Source organism: Aspergillus vadensis (genome assembly GCF_003184925.1).
Source record: "Aspergillus vadensis CBS 113365 unplaced genomic scaffold BO88scaffold_3, whole genome shotgun sequence".
Lineage (NCBI taxonomy): Eukaryota > Fungi > Ascomycota > Eurotiomycetes > Eurotiales > Aspergillaceae > Aspergillus > Aspergillus vadensis.
In genome coordinates, this window is record NW_020292041.1 from 1,942,531 (window position 1) to 1,960,918 (window position 18,388).

The following is an 18,388-nucleotide window of genomic DNA, read 5'->3' on the forward strand; positions in this document are numbered from 1 at the left end:
TCCGTTTACACATCGACGGCATCATTATCATCATCATGGCAACCTGTCGACACGAAGATAACATCGATAGTATCCTCGTTGTCCTCATTCCAGATATAATCCCTCGAGACCTTGAGACCGCGATAATTCGGCAACGGAGACGGAGGCTCAACCTGAGCAAGCCCTAACGTCACAGCAGTTCCCCCATGAGGCCGCTTATGCGTCCGATATCCCTTGAAATGCAAATAGTACCAGTACCCGCCGAAGCCAGGATAGGTGTAGCCGCCTAATTTGGTGGCTACCCAACTGCCCCCATTCGTCTGGGTACTGCCCTGCGGATCCCAGAGGAAGAACTTGCCGCCATCGCGCACTGCATAGTTCTAAACTGCATCGGCGGGGTTTGGGAATGACCGTGTGTTCCAAGCTTGGAAGGTTCGTCGTGCGCTTCCGAACTTGTAGTAACTGTATACGCCGCCATCCGAGCCGCGTGTCTTGCCGCTGTTGACGTCTTTGATATAGTAGCATTCACCGTAGTGGATGCCTAGGCTGCTGGTGGTTGGTCTTTCCTCATTGTCCGCGAGGGTGTATTCAACATCGTCAGCTGCCAGTGGCGTAAGATCAGGCAGGGGAGGGGTGACTGGTGGTCGCAGTAGATTCGGCTGAAGGGCTGGGTAACCGTAGACCTGCTTGAAGAGCGCCGTGGTCGTAAGGACGATCAAGGCCCAGGCCAAGAAATCAGACATGCTGATCAGGTGTAGATGCAGGTTGCAGTGTAGCTGCTCAAGTACAAGGGCGTCTGAAGGGCACACACCCAGGGGTATGTGGGACGTGCGATAAGCACATGCTTATATAGCCAGTTAAACCTTCTGCACACTGCTGCGAACATGGACAGTATGTCGTAATCGTCACACCATTGTCTGGAGGACCGTGGATGATGCGCAGATTACCTGCCATTGCTCCTTTGGGCAGAGGTTTGCCATAGTGTAACGAGACTATCGTAGGCGAAGTATAAAGGCCAAGTTAAAGCTAAAGAGCTATATGTACTGGCTAATGCTGTTGCAGGGCTGGGAAGGGCTGAGTTGGAGAGGCAGGTCGGGGCTGTTCTGTTGACATAGAAGCTACGATAGCTACGATGGGTGGACTGGAAGGTTTAAACCTAGTACACTTGAACTTCAGACCGAGTCTCACATGCTCGCAGAGCGCTTGAGAGAAATGCTATGCGGCGTTAAACCGATGGCTTCGCGGGGCGATTCGGTAAATATGAGAGCAATCACATCGACAGAAGGTCTCGCAAGGCCGCAAAGACGATATTGAGAGCAGATCATCGGCGTAGTATCGTGGAGTCGACCTGAAGCTATCCTGCACACCAGTGTAGGGTTACTGGGTGGGGTAGAGGCTCTTAAGGTTGCTTAGGTGCAACAGAGCTGATTTACAGTTTACAATCACCCGATTGTGACGACGCAACCATAGGTGTGCGTTTCTGGGAATCAAGAGCAGTTCCCGGCACGAAGAACCCTGTCAGATGTTAGGATCAAAGGATGGCACTTGCGAGACTGTACTATCCCATTCCCAGGCCGCCCGGAGACAATTCTGTGCATGGGTGGTAGTTAGTCCATGGATCTGCTCGGTCTTGAGCAAGATGTCCAACAGGGCCTCTTGCTCCCGTCTATCGGTCATGCGATCGCCACCTAGAATCATTAGTCAGTAAGAGAATTTCTTTACCATGAAGAAAAGACAGCATACACATGGATACTCCCATGCAGGCGGAAACGAGTGCTGGTGCGGTTCTGTTCGAGATGGCTATCCCACAAAGACTGAACACATGGTGCTTGACCTCGGCCTATCGCAGTTAGCGATCAGACTCGACTACCGGCGGAGTTGTACATGCAATACCTCTCTTCGCGCGATGGCTGCCTTACGACCAGGCCCAAGGCGGGGCACTGTAGGGTCGAATACGGCCAGGAGAAGACGTGCAAGGTGCCAATGTTGAATACCCGTGACTGTAAGCGTTATCAGTATCGAGTCTTCTTCTGAACTATGAGGTCTAGCCCTCACCGATGCAGTCATCCAAATACCACAGAACGGGAAATATCTCCCCTTTGACAGTGTTGGGAGGTCGACAATACAAGGGATCGAAGGTAGGCGGAGTCAGAGCTTGCCATTGCTGGTTGTAGGCACACAGTTCCTCATATTGCCACCGAGTCTGACCTTCCTCACCATAGCAATACCGGAGCACATCGACACAGTGCAGGACCACTCGGTTCGCCCAGGTGGGATCGTCTGCGGAATCCAACCGTCGATAGACAGACGCATCACAACAACTCAGGTCGAGCTCAGCGACTCGCTGTTCGAGGAAGGCCTTGTGAAATTCCTGTCGGATGCCAACCCAAAAAGCCGCTAGTTGGAGTCCGCCATAGCGCAATGCAGAGTGACCTTGAGCGATGAGGAACACTTGGGTGCCACGCAGATGGGTTTTCCCGTCAACACCAGCCAGTGCCGCTGTGGCTCATGCTTGTTAGCAATCCAGATATAGAATGCAATTGATCGAAACGACTAACCGTCGAATTCTTCGTAGAAACGCAGGATGACGGACGCGGCCAGGAGGTCCACGTTATGAATTTCCGTGTCATCTGCCGACATCAAATGGGAAATGCAGAGAGACTGGTAATTGAGGGCCATTCCATCCCCAAGATTGGGGAGATGTCTCCCCGCAAAGGCGACCGGGCGGGTCCCGGTGGATTGCCAGCGGCCGAGGTGTCGTGCAGCTGCCGAGTAGACAGCGTAGAGCAAGGGTGGACACTGGACCGCGCGATCGGGCATTATCAGGGCAAAATGTTTACCAGCATCGCAGGAATCGAACTGCATTCAACGTACTCAGGGGCCGTTTTTGTTGAGGATTGCGGGAGTAGACCTTACCCATGGGGCCAGCTCTTCAACGAAGTAGCGCATCAGGCATGCCTCCTGCACGGCCCGATCGGACCATATCGACGGTTCCGGGGGATGAGAACAATTGTCCATTAGAGTGACATTATCTCGGTTAGGATCTAGTAGACTTTGCACGGCCATGGCTGAGTACTCGGTAGTACGCTGTTGATCCTTGTCAGATCGCAGTTATGGTAAACTAAACTGGCGGGGTTATGCGGGGTGAGGTCACGGGACCATGATTGCCCCCCACCAGAATGAGTTTGAGGCATGAATTCCTTGTTTGAATCACTATCTATATTGTCTATCGTCTATCATTGATACATCTATGATCTATAAGTCCCCCTCTTTCCACTTACAACCGGGAAGAGCTCTTCAGCTTGGCCTCCAATCTCTGACCAATCTGCGGCTCCACACGGCTGAACATGGCAATGGTGGCCTTCTGGATCTCCGGGACAACTCCCTCCAGGGCTCCCGCCACGTTGTCCACCCAGAGGCTGCGCTCGGCCTCATCGAACACGTTGTTCCACAAGGCACGGGGCTGCACAAAGTCCTCGTCGTCCACAGGGATCTCGTTGAGTCCCAGCACCGCACCGGAGCGCAACCACTCGTGGTGGCGCACCTCCTGCACCGACTGGCTGAACACGCCAGGGGTCAGGGTGCTCTTGATGTAGTTCGGGTCGCCACCGTAGTTGCGGCCCATGGTGGCCAGACCGTCCCGCTCGTAGGGCGCATACACGGGGCAGATGGCCCGGTTGGGCGGCAGCTGCGTGTAGTTGACTCCCAGACGGTAGCGCTGGGCATCGGGGTAGGCGAACATACGTGCTTGGAGCACTACAGTGGGTTAGTTCAACTCCTCATCTACACGCGAACTGATGCGGGAAAGCTTACTAGGATCAGGGGTCACGGCGATACCCGGAACCAGGTTGGAAGGGGAGAAGGCGGCCTGCTCAATCTCGGCGAAGAAGTTCTCGGGCTGATCAATCATCATTAGCACGTCGGTACTAATATCAGAATCCTGGCTTCTAGTCTACTTACGTTGCGGTTGAGGGTCATCTCGCCGACCTCCATGAGAGGGAAGTCCTTGTGCGGCCAGACCTTGGTGATATCAAAGACGGCGCGGCCGTAGGTCTCAGCCTGGTCGGGCTCCATCACCTGGATGTAGAACTTCCACTTGGGGTAGTCACCGCGCACGATGGCCTGGAAGAGGTCCTCGTTGTGGAAGTCGGGGTTGACACCAGCCATGCGAGTGGCCTCCTCGGGGGTGAAGTTGTGGGAGCCCAGCACAGGTCTGAAGTGGAACTTGCAGTAGCGGAATTTGCCGTCGTGACCCACCAGCTTGAAGGTGTGAATACCGAAGCCGGTCATGCGGCGTGCGGACTGGGGCAGACCGCGGGAGCCGAAGACGTGCATCAGGGTGTGGACACTCTCAGGCTGGTTGCTGTGGAAATCCCAGTACTAGATACCCAGTTAATTCGGCAAGGTCGACAATCAGGATGGTGGTGTAAAGAGGTTGAACTTACCATGTTCATGTCGGGAAGACCGGTGGTAGGGTGCCTCTTGTGACTCCGGTTCAGGGAGGGGAAGCGAACGGGGTCACGAACGAAGAAGACGGGCTACTACAGGTGAGACGATGTCTCAGAGGTCCACGAGAAACGAGTCAACTTACCACATGGTTGCCGACAATGTCGTGGTTGCCCTCCTCGGTGAAGAACTTGACGGAGAAGCCGTGCACATCACGCACGGTATCTGCGCTACCCTTCTCACCACCGGTGGTACTGGCGCGGAAAAGCACCTTGGTGGTCTTGCCAACTCCGTTGAGGAACTTGGCGCGGGTGAGGTGGGAGATGTCCTTGGTGACGCGGAATTCACCCCAGGCACCATTACCCTTGGCATGAACAACTCTGTTGAATGAATTGACGAGGTTAGTGGACGAAAGTGCCGATGAGCGGTGGGTCAGCCGGAAGGGCGGCCGTACCTCTCCGGAATCCGCTCCCGGTTGAAATGGGTCAACGTCTCGATCAGCAAGGTATCACCCAAGGTGGTGATGGCACCGCCGCCAAAGGTCGGCAGGGTGGTGCTGACGGAGGGGTTGGGCAGGGGTTGACCTGGAGGCACATCGTTAGAGGAGACATTGGACAGACGAGAGAGAGGATACGTGTCACCTACCCTCGGCAAGGGTGTAGACGGGCTTGGACATGATGATGGACGTGAGATTAAAGTTTCCGGGAATAAGGGAGGATGCGCTAGTAAAGCTATCCGCGAGGAGAATCCAAAGGGGGTCAAAGATGATGTCCACAGAGCCGGCTCTGAGGGATGGGGTTTACGGTGCACACGAGAAGAGGAAGAAAAGAGTCACTGAAGACAGAAATAAAAAGAAACATCCTGACGCTGAAAAGCCCCCAAGATAAAATTTTTCCCTCCCGGCCGCCCTTTAGCGCCAAAAGTGGATGAGGCCGTATCTAGGACCCGACGGTTGGTGACAGCTCGACACCCGCTGGGCCAGATCTAACTGCTAAGAGTATAAATTAGATAACTCGGGCCAGGTTTAACCAGTTTAGGGCTTGTCCCCTCATGAGGGGTGAGGGGTTCGTCGGCCCGTGAGGGGTTTCTTTTGCGTAAGTTTGTTTTCCCGCCCTTCCGATTGGTCAATAAGCCAGAGCCTCTTCTGAAGTCACATGACGGTCATCATGCACGTGCCCGGCTCCCATCCGAGGAACTGCCGAGAAATAATCAGCGAAAGATAGGGAAACGGGAAGATAAGGTATTCGAAATACAGTGGACAAGCCAGACAGCTTAAGGTGATTTGAGATATTCGTATCATATCTCTTATATGATAGGCAAAGATCACTAGTAGTATTCACCGAACTCAGTAGTTTACATGCGGACAGCCCCTGAAGTTTAAAAAGCAGAGTCCAAGATATATGTTCACTACCTCACGAGTTGGATGATAGGCTTATAGTTGTAGCAGAAGTACTGCTATTGGTTGCAATTACCGGCCACATTCGCTTCACATATTGCGGAGACAGCTCATTGTTCATCAGTATCTGTTCCTCTTCGAGCAATTTTAAGATTTAGGACTAAAGGCATAACTCAGGTCGATGCGTTATAATATCGGGCATCGGGCGATGTCAGCATAGCAGAGAGAGTGACCGGCAACGATCTTTTCTATATCAGCTTTAACACGTTGGACATGGTCACAAAGTCATGAAAGGGTCAGCGGTGTGTGAGCCCTGGGTAAGGCCGAGGCCTTCTCAAAAGCCGCCTAGCCTGCCCTTTCTGGCAAGCTTAGCAGCATGGTGCCGGCTAGAGCACCCTAGTAAGATCAATGGGAAATTGTGGCTATGGCCAGTATGACGATGCATGTTGAAAGACGATGCGAAGGTCTCGTGTACAAGGAGAAAAGTGTTACCCCGGGATTTACGACAGGTCGAAAGTGACCCGTACCTGACACATTCGGGGAATGCCGATCATGCTTCTGTAACCCATGAAGTCATGTAACTGGGCTAGAATGTGGAGCATGCCAAGGCTAGGCTATGGTAGCAGATTAACACATTTTCTCTATTTATATTTGCCACGCCATGCATGTTGGCGTGCCTATGGAGTCACTGTGAAAATGTTGATGAGCACCATTTGATGCTGAGATAGAGCGGTACGTTTTTGAGTCGTATACTTGCGTAATTTCCCTCATTCAACTTTACGGAAGCTTGAAGTCAATGCAATGAGGATGTTTGTATGTCACACCCTTGGCATGAAGCTATCTGAAACAGAAAAATCACTAGACAAGCAGAACGGCTTCATCCGGTAATTTGTACGATAGAGATGCACATATGCCCATGTCAAATGTCACAGCCAAGTCGCATCATAGGAGGTCTTGTCGCAATGGATCATCATTGGCATCAACAGGCCAACTGTAGATGATGCAATATTACCTACTTCAACGTTAAAGATCTTGTGACGTGAATTGAAAATAGCGCTTTTTTCTCCCATTGTTCAAAATGGCCGAAACACATAGGAATTGTGTTCAGCAACCTTCACAATGATGTCGGGTTGATGTTCTGCCTCAAATGGTAAAGGCTGTACCTTCTGTGCCGAAGGACCTCGGCTCCACCCCACGGGGACGGGAACAAGGATCACCAAGAGGGGCGACCTATGCCCATATGAGTGGGGAAGGAGCGACAGCCTTCTTTAGAGATGATATGGGTTAGTAGTCCGCAAAAATAGATTGCGGTGGAAGAAGCCTTTAGAACGCGGATTCTTTGACGGACTATCTGTGAGAGTATCACCAAACGCAAAAGAAATTCCAAAGCATGTGCCATTACATGTATTACCAGGCCCTCCGGCTGAGTCCGACGGCCTTACTCCTCCTCACATTACACCCTCCCGTCAATTGCTTAGTTTGTGATGGTAATGCACTGACCTATACTCGGACTTCTGGCCGACTTCCGAGGGCTGTTGCGGACCGCCGAGTGGAGCCGATAGAGTTGTATGAACATTACTTACCGTAGCTATTCATCATAAAAGCAAGCCATTGTCCGATGGTTGTTGTAGGACTCTCCCCATATGCTAGATTACCTTGATCAACTAGTTAATACGACTTCAACATGACGGTCCGATACTTGAAAAGCAAGTCTCAACCCCCCAACTCAGCTGCGACACCTCAGGTGGACGTGAGTAGCGTTGTAAAGGGGGTAATCGACGACGTCCGTGCCAATGGAGATGCAGCAGTCCGCAAGTACTCGGCGAAATTTGACCGCTGGTCGCCAGCCTCGTTCAAGCTCTCCCAAAATGATATAGATGCTGCCCTGGCGGCCTGTTCGCCCCAAACGATTGCCGACATCAAGGAGGTGCAGAAGAACGTTCGTGCCTTTGCGCAGGCCCAGCGAGACTCTATTCGCGACTTTGAGTATGAGATCCAGCCGGTAAGCCCATCCAGCTTGTGAAACTTTTAATGTAACATATTCCTGTGAAGGCGCCACTGACCAGTTCAAGGGAGTGCACCTGGGCCAGAAAAACCTTCCCATCAACAGCGTTGGAGCGTACGTGATAACTCAACTTCTAATTGTTGAACCCCATACTTATCGATGACACCAGGTACATCCCCGGAGGACGCTACCCGCTGCTAGCATCCGCCCACATGACGATTCTGACGGCCAAGGTGGCTGGAGTGCCTTATGTGGTTGGCTGTACTCCCCCAATTGCCGGCCAGATCCCCCATGCCACGGTGGCCGCGATGCATCTGGCTGGAGCCGATGAAATTCATCTGCTTGGCGGGGTTCAGGCGATCGCGGCGATGGCGGTGGGCACAGAGACCATCCGAAAAGTGGACTTTCTCGCGGGACCGGGAAATGCATATGTCGCGGAGGGGAAGCGGCAGTTGTTTGGCGAGGTGGGCATCGACCTCTTCGCAGGCCCGACGGAGATTTTGATCGTCGCCGATGAGACGGCCGATCCATTCACGGTAGCGACCGACCTTCTGTCACAAGCTGAACATGGGCCGGATTCGCCGGCTGTGCTCATCACGACCTCGGAGCGCGTGGGACAGGCGGCCATCGACATCATCAATCAGCTGCTTCCGAATCTATCCACGCGCGAGCTGGCGGGCACATCGTGGGACCGGTTCGGGGAAGCCATCCTGGTGGACTCCCTTGACGAGGCGTGGCGACTGGCGGATGAGTATGCGAGTGAGCATGTGCAGATCTTCACCAAGCGGCCTCGCGAGGCACTAGAGAAGATGACAGCGTATGGAGCACTCTTCCTGGGGGAGAAGACGTGCGTGTCGTACGGGGATAAGGTCTGTATCCCCCTTCTGGGGAAGCATAATTGGAAATTAGAATGGCTGGTCCTAACATATTTTATCCCGCAAACAGGTGATTGGAACAAACCATGTCTTACCCACCAAAAAGGCAGCGCGGTATACAGGGGGCCTCTGGGTGGGGAAATATCTGCGCACGGTGACTTACCAGGAGGTGACGAGCAGCACCGCTAGTGGGGAGCTGGGTCGGCTGTGTGGTCGAGCTGCAAGGGCGGAGCAGTTTGAGGGCCATGCGCGCTCGGGAGATCTACGAGCCCAGAAATATCTTGGGGATAGATACGACTGGATTCCATCGTCTGATCAAGCCAATTTGTGAGAGATGCTTGTGGGTAACCTATATTGACAAAGCCCTTCTTCGCACACTGGCCCTCTTAAAAGATAATCCCCTGAATAGCAAATATCAGACGATGACACAGTAGCGAATACGCTAATAGTATGAGCGGTTTGCTTTGATGATGATGAATCTAATGATTAATCTAAGTGCTGTGACTCTAGGAAGTACTCCGTGAATAGTACTAGCATTGAAAACATTCCTATGATTAATTTGATTGATTGGGAAGCATGATTAGTCATTATATGTACTTCCCCGAGACTCGGGCCCGGGAGAGCCAATCACCGAAACCCCTTTCTTGCCCCAGTTTTGTATGGCCGGCACCGGAGATCCATCGAAAAACGCACCATCGCGGAACCTATTTCGAGAGTCCAGGAGAACAAATCCGCATACATAACACATGAATCATTAGCGATACCCTGGGAGTTGAATGTGCTGAGCAAACACTATCAATCAAGTATCACACCTTCAAAACCGCCCATTGGAGAGCACCGTCGTGAAGACATTCCTCCAATGATGGCGGCACAACGATCGTCTCTCCTACCCGCGGATATGATAGAATCCCAGCTGGCTATCATTGATCTTCTCACGGCCATGTTTCCCGGCCCGGGCGAGCTGGACCTACCCGAGGCTACATCGCAATGTGTGGATCAACTACGAGTCTGGTGTCAGGATCCATCCACCGTGCTGTCGGGAATCCCTGCCAGCCTCTTGCTGGGGGTGTGTTTGCCGCTGGAGGATGGTGGGAAGACAATTCAGGTAAATGTCTCCATTCCCTTGCACAGTGAGGATCCTGCACTCGATCAGCCACCCCCGGCGAAGTATACACTGCGCCAACCAGACTGGATGTCCAAGGCTGAGGTCGCTGCGCTGGCCGCTACGATGCCACAGGACGACGTCTTCACGGCCTTGGACCATGTTCGTGAGGAAGCGACGCGGTTCTTGGAAGCCCAGCCAACAGAGCCGGTGGATCTCCCACCGAGCCAATCAGGGTCAGGGCCTCTGGTGCGGGTTTGGTTCTACTTTCCTTCCCTGTCTACGCGCAAGAAGCGGGATGACCTGGTGCATCACGCGGCAGGTTATGGGCTCACTGGATTTGTGTTGGCGGGCAAACCAGGCGTGTTGTGCCTGGAGGGAACATCGCAGAATATCGATGCGTACATGAGTTTCATCAAAACCCATTCTTGGGGGGATATTCCCAGTCACCAGAAAAAAGTCAGCGAACGATTTCGCGAGACGGAAGGGGTGCAGCGGGTGTTTGAGGGGATGGAGGAGATCACGGATTCCCTGGGGGAACGCAGCGGGCAACGAGCCAACCGGGGGGATATGCAGGCCTTGGAGGCGTGGCTGCAAGCCCGCGGGTTGCAGCATGCCTTTGAGCAGGTGATCTTTTAGACATCAAACTATGAATGTAATTACGACTACTTATTCAGCTATCCCCCATATCGTTCGTCTCTGTGTAAGCAGCCAGCCGGCCGCCGTCGTGGCTATACGCCTCGGACTTGGAAGCCGAAAGTATTGTCCAATAAATGCGATGATCTTGTCAGCTGCAATTGATATCGTTTTCATTCTACTATCTCTTATATCTCTACAGCTGTATAGCATTATGGACATGCCTCAGCCCTCCCCCGCCGCTGACGACGTTTTGCGGGAGCCCTTCGGGGACCCCGTCGCATCACGGCCTGCGTGGCATGCCGCAAGCAGATGGTATACCATCGTTACTATCTTGGCCTTTCATCTCCGCATTGACTTCCAACCATTAAGAAAAGCGTTCTGTCCGTAATGGCATAGATGGAATTTTAGATGAATAATCGGCACATTCCGTGCCACCCGGTGTCGGAAGCGTGGCTTGCCCTGCACCGTCATCCGCAGTCTCCAAATGTTGCTCGAAAACGATGCTGTATTGTTGGAGAGGAAGTAGACAAGTTGAATTGACTGAATTATCTCATGGAAAACTATCTATCATATGCTATTATGCCACTATTCGTGGTGTTCCGCACTCGAGAATCACCTGGCAAAGGAAATGCATCCCTAGCGCAGGCAACCAATAATGGTGCTATCAATCATCTGGGGACATTTCAGACACCGATATTTCCTGTCTTGACTCCAAAACAACTCTAGGCGTATGTGTATATCATTACAGTTCTTATATATATGACATGGCATCTTGAATAAAGCAGCGCAAGAAAATTGAACAAAAAATCCACTTTGGGTATCCTTGTACGCATATACCCCGTCGCCACAACACCACCATCATTCCTCATTGATGACCAGCAGGCTCGCTACACACCTCTAGCAGCGCTTTCAATGCCGTCCGAATATCCGAACCACTGTAGGAAATACCGACTATGTCGCCTGCCTTTCCACCTGTGTCTGGGAGATCCTCGTAGACACAACGCTCAAGTTCAAACATGTTCTTCTGCTCCGGAGGCAAGTCCTGCATTGGCGTAAAAGACAACATACCAGAAGGTCCATGGATCATGCTCAAGTCAATGGTAGTCAGACATGGAAATAGGTCACGATGTTGACAGAGGTACGTTAGCCACTGCGGCGTCAAGCTCGTCACTGACCGCAGACTAAGCTTCTTCAGATTTGTTCGCGAGTTACAAAGGAGCCGAACGAGATCTTCAGCTTGCATCGAAGTTCCCCAGACACTGATCCGTTCCAGGTGATCTAGAGCTGCAATGGACGCACTCAATTGTGAAAAGAACTCGACGGCGAGATCGGAGTATCCGAGGCCAAGATGTAGTTTGCGGAGACCAGTCGCACTGAGGATCATGTCCATCACGAAAGTATAGTTCTGGGGGGTCAGCTCCTGCTCTAGGTGCAGGTTGTCCAAGGACTTCCAGCCCGTCCGGAAGGCGGCATTGCTATAGAGTGACTTTGGGAGACGCGCAATGTCCATGACTTTGGAGGTGTAATTCATGCCCTTGCCATACCAAAAGAGTTTAACCGGAAGAGAGGCGTCCGCGATGAGGTCAAGGAGGATGCATGCGACATCGTCAGGATTGAAGGTCGGGCTGTGGTGGAGGTCCGCCTTATTTTGGGGTTCTGACAGAATGGGCGATAGGATAAAAGATCGGCAGTTCACCAATTTCTGTGTCAGATCATCCCGCAGCCGCCGGATTAAGGGCATGTCTAGGGGACATCGGAGGTGGCCAGCAGCCGTCCAGTGCCAGTCCATGTTCTCCCCAAGTCTCGGCTCCGGACTCAGGATTACCAAGTGTTGAATATAGCCTCGTATCAGATGGTTCTCGGCCAGCGCATGCAAGTGGTTTAAAGAGTGTGCGGAGAAGTCTGTGTAGTACTCCGCATACCGTTGCGCAAAACACCGGTTGGTGAGGTGATGGGCGGCGCGGCAAGTCCCTCGGAGCGCGGCCAAATCTTGCGTTGCAAGCTCGTGGCAAATCCTCTCAACCATCTCCAACGGAAGAGTAGATAAACGGGAAGGCTTGCACATCATCTGCTCTGAAATGGACTCTAACATTGTGTTTTTCTTTGGGGCACAAGGAGAAAGGGCCACGGCCAGGCGCGGTCGCGTATGCTTTAAAGGGAGCGAGATGGATGCAACAGGGTCCTTGGAAGTACCTTGGAGGCACACGGCGATCATTGAAGCGTCGCAACCACCATCTACCTTGACCCCACACCCAGAAGAGAAAAAGTATCATCCTCGCGTGGGAATCGTTCATACCACTATAAAATGAGCAAAAGGCCCAGGGAAAAAGTGACTCTAGAGGTGTGTAGCGACACTTCTGGTTCCCTAACATACTATGTGGTTTAGCATTGAGCCTGCCAGCACTTCATAAACAACCCTCTATCAACTGAAGTGTATCCAACATCACTATCAATTAATTAATAAAGTGATGGGCGCCGAGCATGTGCATCAATAACTTACCTGTGACACTAAATGTATCCCGAACAAACGTGGAGTTGCTGTTCCAAATTTGTCGCTGGCGGGGTTCATCCCAGTGAAGCGTGGTGGGTGATGCAACATGGGGGCTGATTTGTCCAGTCGAATAATCTCCAGGCTGGAAGCGTGATCACCAAGGAACCATTCACCCCAAGCAGAAGGTCGAACGAGTTGGTTGGCAGGGCTGAGAAAGCTTGATTGCGGGGCTGAAGTCAGCACTGACTCCAAGCAGACGCGAAAGTGTACTAGCGGTTGCAAATATATCCACGTTCCGGCCGAACGAGGCTAAAGAATCTGAGTGCTGCTTAGCTACAGTTCGTGTCCTTAGGGGGACATTCTTATTCAACAATAGTATCTCACATATATTTTGCAGCAGCACGGGGAGAACCTAAGTACAGACAATCGATGAGGAGTAAGCCGAGCTACTGGAAAATCGAAGTCATTTGTGATATTGTGGTACCTAAACGCCATCACTGCGTCCCAACATCGGCGCTGAAGGTGTTGAATTGTTGTAGAATGGAGATGTATTAGAATTAGATACAGCGATGCGCACATGAGCAGGGGGAATTGGTCCTTTGTTCCTTGTCCCCCACAGACCCTAAGCCAATAAGGGGTGACCCTGTCATGCCCTGGAACTGTTCGCTTTTGGCTAGTCTGAACTACCGCAGTCAGCCTTGCCAGTGTGGCCTAAACGCGACCATCTATAGAGAATATCACATATTTCGTCTTCCTCTTCTAAAGCTGCCAGATCAAGCGGCTTACTACCTTGGGCGTCTTCCACGCCGGGGTTTGCACCATGCTCCAGGAGCCAGTTCACGGCCGGGAGATTTCCTTGATAGCTGCCCGCATGAAGGGGAGTGCCGCCGAAATGTAGGAATGCAGGATAGCCAAATTCATTCACGTTGGCCCCACGCTGTAGCAGGTGCTCCATGATTGGTATGGCTCGTCCATCCTTCCTACATGCAGCATAATGCAACACATTACTGGTGCGGATATTGGCACCGTGTTCAAGAATGAGGTCAACAATCACTGGGCTACTTCGACGGGACGCCATACCAAGGACTGCCCCCGAGCCCTTCGTAGGAGACCGATCAGGCTTTTCAAGATCATTGAATGACTGGGCATTCGGGCAGCCGAAGGTGGGGTCGGCACCTTGTTCAAGGCACCAGTGAACGAGCTGTTGGTCGTTCTTCTTCACAATGTGTCTATTCTTTTGGTTAGTCCATGTGATCACCAACAGGCAAGCAAAGGATACCCACACAAGTGGCACTGTATTAAGGGGGTGTAGCCGAGTCTCAAAAGTGAGACCGTGGTCTAGCAAGGCCTTGACTGCCTCAGCCGAGTGTACTCCATCCACGACGCTGGGAGACTGGGGCTTGGCGCCAGCGTTTAGTAGATGGCGCATAGTGTCGATATGATCGCCCTGGGCAGCTTCCCTCAAGCCCATAGTCAGTACCTCTCGGTCCAGAGCTTTGGCCTCCTGATGTTTCTTAACTTGGGCCAAGTCACCGTAACGGCAGCTCTTCAGGAAGGGCTGATTAGCCTCCTTCAGAACCTGAAATGGAAGTGACATTGTGCGTGATGAAACAAATGGAACTGATTCTTGAAAGGATGATGAGGATGGTGAGGGGGTGAGGCTTGTTGGGTTTGTCAAATCCGTGAGCGGCGGCCGATGAAGGCCCCGGGGGCGGTGGATGTTGCGGTGGAGAAGCTAGGCGTGGGGGCTGCAGCGGCTACAGCCATCGGTTTCTCGGCATGGTGAGCAAAGATTCCAGGCTAGATGTGGTTAAGCATGCTTCCGGGGGCCAAAGAGCAATGTAGACCATGTCGCTGGTCGAGTGGCCTGTCAGTTTAATGAAGACTTGGTGGTCCACTTCCTACGCTGCATCTCAAAGTGTGACGCCAGGTCTTCCTTCCACCGAATCCGCACCCCTCTCGTGGGGATAGGAAATGCATAGTTAAATGTGGTATCTGCGTGTAGAATCCCGCGCGTACAGACGGCACCATATCAAGATATAGAAAGCAAATTCTTCCAGGCAGTGGCCCACTACACAACAACAGTCATTCATTCCTAATCTTCTACAATGGTGGTTGGCTTGAAACAGGCTTTGCTTCTTGCCCTGTGGGCTAGTGGAGTTATTGCTGGCTCCGGTTCCGTCGAGCAAAATGGCAGCGCCCTGGGAGCCTCTGCTCCTACTATAAAATCAGTTACTTTTGCTGTGGAGAACATTCCGTCCTTCTACGCGGCGGAACCTCCGGCAGTGGCGGTTGGCAATGGCGATGACAACAGTTAGGAGGCTGAGGACGACGGTGAGATCTCAATTGCAGTGGATGTCAATAAGCTGCACCTTCGCAGCCACAAGGGAAGCAGTAGTCATGGCAAAGGAGGTCATAATCATCACTCGAAAAAGACCAAGACGAAAACGAAAACGAAAAAGAAGACCACCAAGACAACCAAAGCCACCACGAAGGAGACCATCTCGACTACTACCACGACCAAGGCGCACAAAACCACCACTACCACAACGAAACAGAAGCCTACTACTAGTACCAAGGCAAATGAGGCCTCGAGAAGTGAGCAGTCTGCCACCCCGAAGCCGGCCGATTCCACCTCGAAAACACCAAGGTTTACATTGGAACCCCTTTAGCCCGGACGGGTAAACAGGCTCCACGGTATCCAGAGCAAGTCGCTGCGCAGGTCAACTCGGTTCTGGGCTTGTCAGCGGAACCTGCGGAATATGACTACGATTCGATCAAGTCCAAAGAGAACAGCGATGAGGCCATGAGCAGCGACATCACCTATGGTGAGGGTAGATTTCTCTTCCAATATCACGGCAGCTGTGCGAGTCCCACCTGGCAGGTCTGGTATGGGGGCAAGGCCAGTGGCCCCAGCTGGGAAGCTTTGCAAGGCAGTGCGCAGAAGCGGTCGGATTCATGCTCTGTGTTGTCTTCGGCCACCCCGGCCACTGCCACAGCAAAGCTCTGAGCGTATCCACGCTTTCCAACGTGCTTGGATCTGCTGTTGAGACATCCGAGGGGGTTGGAACAAGAAAGATAGCCAGCCGATCGTATTGTACCGCATTGACTGTACCATAGTATCTTAGTAGTCAAATTTGTTACCCTTCACACTCGACATGATAATATACTTGAGATTTTATTTGACTAATGATCCAGTGAATAACTATTCACATCTATTCTAGTCGTAGAGGAGATAAAGTTCCGAAATGTGAAGAGGACAATAAATCGAAAGAGTGGAGATGGAGAGATTCTGACTCAATGTGACTGCGCCAAGACAGCCGGTGCGCCGTGCTGATTCCATTGGTGGACATCCTGAAGTTCTGAAGGGCAAAGGGGAGAGACCCTTCGATTACTATCTCAATTCGTTTTGGCTCACGGCACAACTGCCGGGGACCAAAGCAGTGCAGTGTCTGTCATCCGTGCTATCTCAGGTCGGGAGCGATTGATATTACGCAGCACTATATTCGCCAGAATGATAGCCAACCTAGCCATCGTAGTGGTCTTCAGCATTGGTCTGATGACTCTGCTATACATAATCACCCAGCATCAGCCCAGCAGACGAGCAGAAACTGATGAGAAGCGGCCACCTCTCAAGCTCCCGCTTATCGGTGATCTTCATGACTCTCCGATCGATAAACCCCTCGCCAACTGCGACGACTAGGCGCGATAAAAAGGGCCCATCACCGTTTCCAGGCTATTTGGGATCGTCCCAGTCGTGATACTCAACTCTTACGAGGCGGTCACTGGATTGTTCAGTCGCCGCAGCCAGTGGTATAGCAACCGGCCGCGTTCGGCGACGATGGAGATGATTACCGGAGCAGAGCCCGGACCGTCTCGATTCACTCTGATGCATGACAATGATGATCACCTCAGGCTGCATCACAGACTGCTAGCTCCCAGTCTCGGGGCCCTCGCGGCGCCGAGATATCAGCCGTTAATGGGACTAGAGAACAAACAGTTGCTCTGTGACCTGTCTGATGCTCTCCACGGATGTCCTGATGGTGCCACCATCAGCACCGCAACAACCTATCCCCACTTGGAACGCACCCAGTCAAGTATTATTCTAGGGTTACATTATGGCTTGCGAATCCTCCACCCCGAAGACGAACTTCTGCAGGAGATTATCGGCACTCAGGCCCAAGTGACCCATCTGGCTGCTAATCCCGGCCTACCAGACCTTATTCCAACCTTGCACCAACTGCCTGAATTCCGTTCTCCCTGAAACGTGCCGCCGATGAGCTCTTCGCAACCCAATCAGACCTCTACATGCGTCTATTTCATCGGGGGAGGGACTCAGACAGCTGGAACGCCACAAAGCAAGCCCTTGCAACGGCCGAGAAGTACACGGCGGTACCAGATCTGGACCTTGCGTTCACTCTGGCCAATCTATCCAAGGTGGGATGAAGACTTCTTCCCGTCAACGCAGAGGCTCAGCTACGGTCCGACCTCCCGCTGCCCGTGTTTGGGCAGGATCGACGCATCTGCCAGGGCAAGAGAATTGCTACAGATGGGGCCTTTCTGCAGGTAGCCAACTTGTTGTGGGCGTTTGATATCATGCCCGTGGAAGGGAAAGAGATGGATCCATGGGCCATGACTGTCGTGGGTTTCATGACGCCCGCAAGGAGCTGAGGATGCGGCTGAAGCCTCGCGGTGACTGGATGCTGGAGGCCGTCAAACGGGGACCTAAGATCGCGGCGGAGGACTTGGATCAAGTGATAGGGTCTGTCAACGATGTGGAGAGGTAAGCGGATACAGTATTGATTGCTGTTGGTGTTAAGAGGTAATGTCGGTTGAAGGACTGATGGGCACAGGTTAAGGTATAGTCTAACGGTACGGCGTGAAAGCACAGTCTAACAACATGGTAGATGAGTCAGAGAAACTTTAAATTAGAGGAAAGTAAGAATAAAGTTGGCTATGAAAGTAAGCTTGAAACTGTAATTTTCTTGTTGTGAGTTTGGATTTAAAGATGCGGCCCGGTCGCCGAATAGAAAAAGCAAAGGGGCAAAAACAGACATAGTTTTGTAGAAGAACGAAAAGCAGAGAAGAAAGAAAACAAGGCAGCCCGCCAAGTCAGCTTAAGATTACCAATAAGGCTTATCAATGAGATAGACAAGGCAGAGGATCATGATTGTTGTTTGTATGTTCCACAAGCAGGGAATCATTATATTTTATTATTATCTCCAGTCATAGACCAGGGATTGCCGACCGCGGCCTGATTCTCCGCATTTCCGACCGGTCCAGCGACTGGAGAGAGCAGCCTCTCGTTGTCCGGGATAAGACCCTACACAGTCTCGTTGCAGTCAAAGATGAACGATAAGTACTGATGAGGGAGACCTCCCGTGGCTATAATAACAGGGAATTATACATTCACGGATGAAGTCAGTCCTCCGTCATCCTCGACCGACCGACCACT

The 18,388-nt window shown here is 52.2% G+C and overlaps 10 protein-coding genes across 10 annotated transcripts; 5 read left to right on the forward strand and 5 right to left on the reverse strand.

Moving 5' to 3' along the window:
- Positions 1-5: 5 nt before the first annotated feature.
- On the reverse strand, positions 6-722 carry BO88DRAFT_412040 (uncharacterized protein; the record flags this gene model as incomplete). The annotated part of the gene is made up of 2 exons (XM_025708067.1): positions 6-311; positions 366-722. 2 exons carry the CDS (start codon positions 720-722, stop codon positions 6-8), a joined length of 663 nt encoding a protein of 220 aa, XP_025566954.1.
- A 775-nt stretch (positions 723-1,497) lies between these two features.
- BO88DRAFT_382373 (uncharacterized protein) lies at positions 1,498-3,045 on the reverse strand (the record flags this gene model as incomplete). The annotated part of the gene is made up of 6 exons (XM_025704621.1): positions 1,498-1,667; positions 1,723-1,819; positions 1,873-1,979; positions 2,035-2,478; positions 2,538-2,838; positions 2,896-3,045. The coding sequence occupies 6 exons, from the start codon at positions 3,043-3,045 to the stop codon at positions 1,498-1,500; spliced, it is 1,269 nt and encodes a 422-aa protein (XP_025566955.1).
- A 151-nt stretch (positions 3,046-3,196) lies between these two features.
- BO88DRAFT_382376 (catalase) lies at positions 3,197-5,176 on the reverse strand. The gene is made up of 7 exons (XM_025704622.1): positions 5,071-5,176; positions 4,880-5,009; positions 4,571-4,805; positions 4,425-4,517; positions 3,940-4,359; positions 3,793-3,877; positions 3,197-3,735 (listed from the first exon to the last, which is right to left on the reverse strand). Exons 1-7 carry the CDS (start codon positions 5,099-5,101, stop codon positions 3,257-3,259), a joined length of 1,473 nt encoding a protein of 490 aa, XP_025566956.1. The 5' UTR covers positions 5,102-5,176; the 3' UTR covers positions 3,197-3,256.
- Positions 5,177-7,476: 2,300 nt separating this feature from the next.
- Positions 7,477-9,122, forward strand: BO88DRAFT_359458 (histidinol dehydrogenase family protein). Its single transcript, XM_025703824.1, has 4 exons — positions 7,477-7,823; positions 7,894-7,940; positions 7,996-8,695; positions 8,772-9,122. Exons 1-4 carry the CDS (start codon positions 7,506-7,508, stop codon positions 9,030-9,032), a joined length of 1,326 nt encoding a protein of 441 aa, XP_025566957.1. The 5' UTR covers positions 7,477-7,505; the 3' UTR covers positions 9,033-9,122.
- A 441-nt stretch (positions 9,123-9,563) lies between these two features.
- On the forward strand, positions 9,564-10,442 carry BO88DRAFT_422826 (DUF1115 domain protein; the record flags this gene model as incomplete). Its single annotated transcript, XM_025708600.1, has 1 exon — positions 9,564-10,442. The coding sequence occupies one exon, from the start codon at positions 9,564-9,566 to the stop codon at positions 10,440-10,442; it is 879 nt and encodes a 292-aa protein (XP_025566958.1).
- An 865-nt stretch (positions 10,443-11,307) lies between these two features.
- On the reverse strand, positions 11,308-12,534 carry BO88DRAFT_422827 (uncharacterized protein; the record flags this gene model as incomplete). The annotated part of the gene is made up of 1 exon (XM_025708601.1): positions 11,308-12,534. One exon carries the CDS (start codon positions 12,532-12,534, stop codon positions 11,308-11,310), a length of 1,227 nt encoding a protein of 408 aa, XP_025566959.1.
- A 1,072-nt stretch (positions 12,535-13,606) lies between these two features.
- BO88DRAFT_450530 (ankyrin repeat domain-containing protein) lies at positions 13,607-14,530 on the reverse strand (the record flags this gene model as incomplete). The annotated part of the gene is made up of 2 exons (XM_025710570.1): positions 13,607-14,162; positions 14,217-14,530. 2 exons carry the CDS (start codon positions 14,528-14,530, stop codon positions 13,607-13,609), a joined length of 870 nt encoding a protein of 289 aa, XP_025566960.1.
- A 511-nt stretch (positions 14,531-15,041) lies between these two features.
- Positions 15,042-15,943, forward strand: BO88DRAFT_412046 (uncharacterized protein; the record flags this gene model as incomplete). Its single annotated transcript, XM_025708068.1, has 3 exons — positions 15,042-15,246; positions 15,286-15,531; positions 15,606-15,943. The coding sequence occupies 3 exons, from the start codon at positions 15,042-15,044 to the stop codon at positions 15,941-15,943; spliced, it is 789 nt and encodes a 262-aa protein (XP_025566961.1).
- An 831-nt stretch (positions 15,944-16,774) lies between these two features.
- On the forward strand, positions 16,775-17,197 carry BO88DRAFT_450532 (uncharacterized protein; the record flags this gene model as incomplete). Its single annotated transcript, XM_025710571.1, has 1 exon — positions 16,775-17,197. The coding sequence occupies one exon, from the start codon at positions 16,775-16,777 to the stop codon at positions 17,195-17,197; it is 423 nt and encodes a 140-aa protein (XP_025566962.1).
- BO88DRAFT_402218 (uncharacterized protein) lies at positions 17,124-17,779 on the forward strand. The gene has a single exon (XM_025706045.1). The coding sequence runs from the start codon at positions 17,559-17,561 to the stop codon at positions 17,718-17,720; it is 162 nt and encodes a 53-aa protein (XP_025566963.1). The 5' UTR covers positions 17,124-17,558; the 3' UTR covers positions 17,721-17,779.
- The last annotated feature ends 609 nt before the right edge of the window (positions 17,780-18,388 follow it).